This window comes from Parus major, chromosome 4, assembly GCF_001522545.3.
Source record: "Parus major isolate Abel chromosome 4, Parus_major1.1, whole genome shotgun sequence".
Taxonomy (NCBI): domain Eukaryota; kingdom Metazoa; phylum Chordata; class Aves; order Passeriformes; family Paridae; genus Parus; species Parus major.
This window is the reverse complement of record NC_031771.1, coordinates 9,547,112-9,553,839: the sequence shown is the minus strand read 5'-3', so window position 1 is coordinate 9,553,839 and position 6,728 is coordinate 9,547,112. Positions and strand designations below refer to the sequence as shown.

Below are 6,728 nucleotides of genomic sequence, written 5' to 3'. Positions count from 1 at the left end.
GTGCCAGGAAAATGACAGCACCGCTGACTCGTGCAATTGGGGTCTGGCCCAAACACTGATGTGTTAATTAGGCAGAGAACCAAGTTCCAAGAGAAGAGTAGGAAGTGCCTAGCTCAGAATCTCTGTGCTGGAATGGATCCAGTCTCTCACTACAAGGTGAGCTGCAGCGAAACCAGCAGGACAAAAATAATACTTTTCAGAAACTGTAATCTTGACTGAATGCAATTTTGGTCAGTTGTTAAATGTTCACCAAGCAGCTCAAAAATATCCTTAAATAAAATGATGAACATGACTGTGATACATCAGGTTTTCTAACTGAAAAACAAAGGAATAAGGTCAGTAATCCTTTTCAGGAAAGGCCATGCAGTTACACTGATAGAGCTGGAAGAAGCACCTGAAAGTACTTTTCTTCTATTTCCTATAAGCATTCCTGTTCTGATTAAGGTTCTGGATACTGCATTGCATAGAAGTGATTCCAGCTGTGAGTTGTGTTTATACTAAATTAGATTAAAATTAATGCAATTTAATGCCTTTTTTCAAAGGACTTATGGAAACTAAGCAGCTGCAGCATAAGATCAAAGGTCTGAGTATGGATAACTAAATAAAAGACAAACAGCTAGGCAAGGGCTCACCTGTGGAGTTCCAGAAGTTAAAAGGACTTGTCTCATTCAGCTTTTCTTAAAGTACCTGGAAAAGGATGGTGGGGAACAAAGGCTGCTGACAATGCACAGAGATGCAATGAAGAAAGGACCATGAAGAAAACTGCTCAAGGACCTCATAGCACTGAGCAGCTAGACAGGCACAAAACACAAAAAATGAAAAGAATTACAATACAGAGTTGAATGGAACTTCAAGATGCTTTCATCAGAAACTGGATGAGCACTTTTATTGCCATTTCCATCCATTTTCTGTCCCTTTTCCACCTGCAGCAAGTAACAAACAAGAACGTGTTTTGCTGCTTCCTTAATACAAGGTCTTGAGAGAGGGACAGGAAGGCACTACCACCTGTGTGGGAAAAAACAAAGAAGAGAATGAACAGTAGGGATGACTGAAAGATTAAACCCAAGGGTAGAACACAGAGGGGTTTGCACACCTTTATAGTCCGTGTCTTCCTCAGCTAAGAGGGCAGAAAACTCCCTGAAAGCCGCATTTCTTTACCCACGCCCGGCACGTCCTGTCAGCTGCAGGGCGAATATGGTTCTGCGGGGACAGGTTGGAGTGCGGTGTGCAGCTCCTCCGCACCGCTCCTCAGCTCCAGCACGGGAACAGCAGCACGGGGACAGCAGCACGGGGACACCCGGAGGTCAGCATGGGTCAGCTGGGCGGAGCAGCCGCCGGTACGGGCGGTGCGGGGGTGGATCCTGCGGGAGCAGACGGGACCGGCAGTGCGCACTGCGACGGGCAGAGGATAAAGCAACAACCCCTTAAACGAGATTAAAGTTCAGTTCGGCCCTCAAAAGAGTTCCGGGGAAACAATGAATCTGATTCTGGAGGTTCTTCTGTTCTTGGCTACGCTCCTCTACTCTTACCTGGAGGCTTTTGTGAAGCTGTTCGTGCCTGTGAGGAGAAAGTCTCTCAGTGGGGAGCTGGTGCTCATCACGGGCGCTGGCCATGGCGTCGGGAGAGCGACCGCCTTGGAGTTCGCCAAGCGCCAGAGCAGGCTTGTTCTGTGGGACATCAATAAGGTAATGGCACACTCGTGTCCTCACTCCGGGACCTCCGAGTCCACGGGGGATTTAGGGACGTAAGAAGGGCAGCACCACATTGCACCTCGGTCGCCTCCTTCCAGCTCGCTCCCATCAGCTCCCACTTGGCTCCTCTGACTGGGATGCTGAGCGCCAGGAGCGGGTTTGGCCCCACTTGCAGCAGAGGATGTGGGGCTCTGGTCCCACAGGCACTCGGTGCTACTCGGGAGGGAGCAGGCAGCAGCCGGCAGAGCACCTGCGAGAGGGAGAGACGTGTTCAGGAAGCTGCTGGTGGATGTGCTGCCTGAGCTGGCAGAGAAAGCTCGTTGAGACCAGAAGGCAGGGAAGAGCAGGTTTGCCTTCACTCGTTCTCTCTGTGGCCTCGGGTGTTTTGTGTGCATTACTGGGAGATGTGTTTTCTCTGCACTCCCATTAGCAGCATCGCTGTGCCGGGCTGTGGGTGAGCCCGGCTGCCCTCTGGGCAGCTACACGCATAGATGGCACCTCTCGAAATGTTTACACTGGCCCAAACTCTTTATTTCAGATGATTTGACTGGAATGCAAAACAAGCCGTGGCAAGCGGAGGACGGGCAGATACAAAGATGCAGGATGGCATTCAGAAGGGATCCAGGGCAAGTTTTGGGTGTAGGTGCAAGAAGGAGGGTGAAAGGCTCTGCTTCCTGTTTCTGACACGCTGGGTCAGCAAAGAAGTTAATTGTGTCATCCTGAAGCTGCAAAACAGACCCCAGCACAGGGCTCCACTGGCACAGCCTTCTGGCACCTGGGGACAAGACAACAGCAAAATCACTCCTGCCCTAGTCGAGTGAGCTGATGCAATGACAGACAAAAGCTTCTGTTCTGTGTGTGTCAACTGCAATTCTGTAAGGAAAGTCTCTTTGTACTGTGCACTGTTGTGGTGGCTTGACATCGGCTGTACACCAGGTGCCCACCAAACTGCTCTATCACCCCTTTTCTCAGCTGCACTGGGCAGAGGAAATAACATGGGAAACAATTACTTGTACGTTGAGATAAAGCAGTTTGCTAAAGTAAAGCTGAAAAGTTGTGTTCAGAGAAGCAAAGAGGAAAAAAATATTCTCTACTTCCCATCAGCAAGAGATTACCGCCCACATGTTGGGAAGTGCTTGCTCTGGAAGGCAAGCATTGGAAATACCGGATGCCCCTCCTCTTCTTCCTCCTTTTCTTGGCTTTTATATCCGAGCTGTCATCATATAATATGGAATATCCCTTTGGTCAGTTTTGCTCTGCATTCCTAATTGTGTCCCCTCCCAGGCTCTACCGATGGGGCGGGAAATGTTTGGAACACAGCACTGATGCTGCGCCAGCACTGCTCAGCAGCAGCCAAAAAAGGGGTTATCAACCCCTTCCTAGCAACCAGTGCAAAGTACAGCACTGTGAGGGTGCTATGGGGAAATTAATTCCATCTAAGCTAGACACAATACAACTATGGCTCTTCTCACACTCAGCATGTGAATGCAGAAACACATTAGAGGCACTCTCCACACCTCAGGATGTTAGCCAGGCCTGTGTTGCATGAGCTCTCTTTACACTCACAGTACTGCCTGCTGTGCTGTGATAGGCGCTGTGTGCCCTCTTTCTGCTTGCTACGTGTGCCTTACCAAGCCAAACTCACTCTTGTTGCCACATTCCTTAGGCTAAGAGAATTGGGATTGCTCAGCCTGGAAAACTGATGTCTTTGGAGTGACCTAATTGTGATCTTCCAGTATGTGAAGGGAGCTTACAAAAAGATGGAGAGAGAGGATTTCCAAGAGCATGTAGTGACAGGACAGAGGGAAATTGCTTCAAACCAGAAGAGAGGTGGTTTAGATTGGATATAAGGAAGAAATTTGTTACTGTGAGGATGGTAAGGTACTGGAACAGGTTGCCTAGAGATGTTATAGATGCCTCATCCCTGGAATGTTCAAGGCCAGATTGAATGGAGCTTTGGGAATTTGCTCTAGTGTCCTTCCCATTGCAAGGTGGGGTTGGAACTATATAATCTTTATAATCATTAAGGTCCATTCCAACCCAAACTATTTCATGATTTTCCAAATTCCTTTCTGGTAGTCACTCTACACAGGTCAAAAATTTCCAGCTGGATTACATATGCTCTCAACAACCCCACTAACAGCTCCTTCCCTGGGTAGCTGTGAACTGTTCTGGGGCTGGGCAGTGGTTGCTCAATCCAGGGACATCTTCAGCCTCTGCTGCTCAGCCATGGTGAGGGGACAGCTGTGCACAGTGTCTTTCTCTTTGCCTCTTCCAGCACGGCGTTGAGGAGACGGCAGCAGAATGTCAGAAGCTGGGAGCCACTGTTCAAACCTTCGTGGTGGACTGCAGCAAACGGGAGGAGATCAACAGCACTGCAGAAAAGGTGGGGCAGCAGGGGCATGGCCAAAGGCTTTCCCAACCCTGCTTGATTTCCAGAGAAGGCAATAGAACTAAAGAAGATGTGTTGTACACAAATCCTGCAAGCCCTTGGAAGCTTCCCACTCCTCACTGCTCTCTGGACATAGAGTGCTGTTGCATTTCCAAGATTTGGGAGGCTCCAGCATATCACATCCTGTTGCCAGGTTTGCTCTCCAGGGCTCCAGCCTCTGAAGGAACATAGCACTGAGGACATATGAATCATTTCATTGCAATGGCTGTGGTCCAGCTGCCTCAAAACAGTCTGTACCCCTGTGGTCCCAACTGTGACTACACAGTCCAAAGTGTGCACAGTTTGTGGAACACAATAAATACCAGCATTAATGAAAGGAGAAGAATCAGATCTAAACCAGATTGCATAGCTTTACTGCAAAGTTCCTGTCCTGCCACATCTGGAAATGTGGCCTGATTTTCCTCTCCCTTAAAGATGCATTGTTAAGAATTAAATTAATTATGGCTCATCTTCCCCACCTTTGCAAATTTCCCCCCTGCCCCGAGTGACAGACACAATTTTGAGCTTTTGTTTTCTCTCCAAAAGGTGAAGAAGGATATTGGGGATGTGACTATCCTGGTGAACAACGCTGGTGTTATTACAGCTGCCGACTTTCTCTCGACTCAGGACCACCAGATAGAAAGGATGTTTGAAGTCAACATTCTTGGTCACATGTGGGTAAGGGCCACCAGCACCTATAGCTACAGTTTTTTGGGAATGTCATAGTCCCAAGGAGGAATATTTAGACATCCTTAGACCAACTGTTATTAGCAGTGAATTACCAAATGAACTGTATAGCCCAGGGGCACCCAAGCAGACTGTGTGCTGGGAAACTGGAATGGCCTCTTGCTGATGTGAGCTGGCTGGTGACAGCCTCATCTGCAGCACACACTGCCCTCTGGCAGAGGTGTCGTGGGGCTGACAGGGTGTGAGCTTTCAGCAATACTTGTTTGTGGCAGAAGAAAAGAGAAGCCACAGCCTGACAAGTGGTTTATTGTAGGTGCTAGGGGTAAGACCCTGCCAGCATTTCTGCTGACACCTGAAACCTTAAAAGCAGTAAAGGAAAGATGTGAAGACCAGCTCCTGTTTATAGACAGCTGCTGAAACCTTTGGAGAGCAGGTTGCCAACTGCACCACTGGTCAGAAAGCAGGTATCCCTGTGGCTCTGGGAATCTCAGGTGCTGTGTGACTCGCAGCTTTAGAGATAGCTTTGGCCACCTAGTGAATGACATTGAGGGTCAGTGCTGAGTATGCCTAAGAAAACAATGTTCTTTTCCTCCTTCCCGTCCCCTGTGTTTTTGCCTCTTGGTTTAAATGACTTCCAAGACCACGAGAGCTTTTCTGCCAGTCATGATGAACAACAACTACGGGCACATTGTGACGGTGGCTTCAGCAGCAGGTCATTTTGTGACTCCTTTCATGGTGACTTATTGGTAAGTGATTTTGAAATCAGCTTGCTTAATTTTTAAAAATTGTAATTGTGTCTTCTCGTTCAGAAAGTACCAAGTTACTAGCTCTGACTGAACCCTAAGCAATGTTTGTATGAAAGAACAGTCATGTGACTATTTTCTTTGGAATTCATTTAAACTTAAGGCCCACACCTATTTCTATGGGAGGACATTCCTTAAGTTTTGCTTGCGTAATGGTCCTTTATTTCAAAGCACACAAAATTGATTTGAGATGCTCCTGTGTGGTTCAGTAAATAGTTGAAGGCTAATCTCCATTTCTACCCTGCCCATCCTTCTTCATTTCAGTCATTCAGGCTGCATTCCTTTCAAAAATATTCTCTCATGGGAAAAATTGGATGTGCATCTCTTGACACACACTAGTTAATATTTTCTAAAATTTCCTGATGTTTTCCTCTGTGTTTTTTCTGCCTGTTCACACCCCGTCTTCTTTCCACAACTACTCCACAAGTTTCAACATCTTATCCACCACTACACTCTGGCACAGGCAAAGTTAGAATAGTCCCTGCCCTGTCTCTCAGCTGGATTACATTATTTGGAGGTTTTTGCATCCTAGCCTTTACTGTATGTATATGATTGTTTAGGCCATTTGCAGTTGTAGAAGTGTGGAAATAGGATTTCTGCCTTCTCATTTATACTTTTTCCCCTCCTGCAGCTCAAGCAAGTTTGCTGCAGTTGGATTTCATAAAGCTCTGACAGAGGAGCTGTCTGCCCTGGGAAAGGATGGAATAAAAACAACGTGTCTTTGTCCAGTTTTTATAAACACTGGATTTGTCAAAAACCCCACTACAAGGTAACTCTCAATACTCTGCATTCCTGTACTTCCTTCTTTGCATCAAGGCACTGCATAGTATCCCTGGCTTTAGGCCTCTATTCCAACTGTAGCTGTATAACAACAGTGTGTATCATTGGCTAAAGAAAATCTGCCGTGTCCTTTAACCCATGTAATTGTTGCATTTGAATTACCTGAGTTTGTGCATTTGTGAAGCCTCCTAGATCAGCTGGTACCACCCCTTTTTACCACTGCAGCTCTTATGTGTTTGTTTTCCTGTGTAGGCTTGGAAAGATTTTGGAGGTTGAAGAAGTTGTAGAGGCTCTGATGGAAGGAATAGTAACCAACCAGAAAATGGTTTTTGTTCC

General features: G+C 47.1%; 1 protein-coding gene across 1 annotated transcript in view; it reads left to right on the top strand.

The window, feature by feature from the left end:
- Positions 1–1,362: 1,362 nt before the first annotated feature.
- Positions 1,363–6,728, top strand: part of LOC107202717 (estradiol 17-beta-dehydrogenase 11-like) — a 15,427-nt gene continuing 10,061 nt past the window's right edge. The window contains exons 1-6 of the mRNA XM_015623637.3: positions 1,363–1,685; positions 3,970–4,077; positions 4,669–4,800; positions 5,449–5,555; positions 6,244–6,381; positions 6,645–6,723. Coding sequence (XP_015479123.1) covers positions 1,476–1,685; positions 3,970–4,077; positions 4,669–4,800; positions 5,449–5,555; positions 6,244–6,381; positions 6,645–6,723 — 774 coding nt within the window. The 5' untranslated portion in view covers positions 1,363–1,475. The remainder of the gene's footprint in view (positions 1,686–3,969; positions 4,078–4,668; positions 4,801–5,448; positions 5,556–6,243; positions 6,382–6,644; positions 6,724–6,728) is intronic.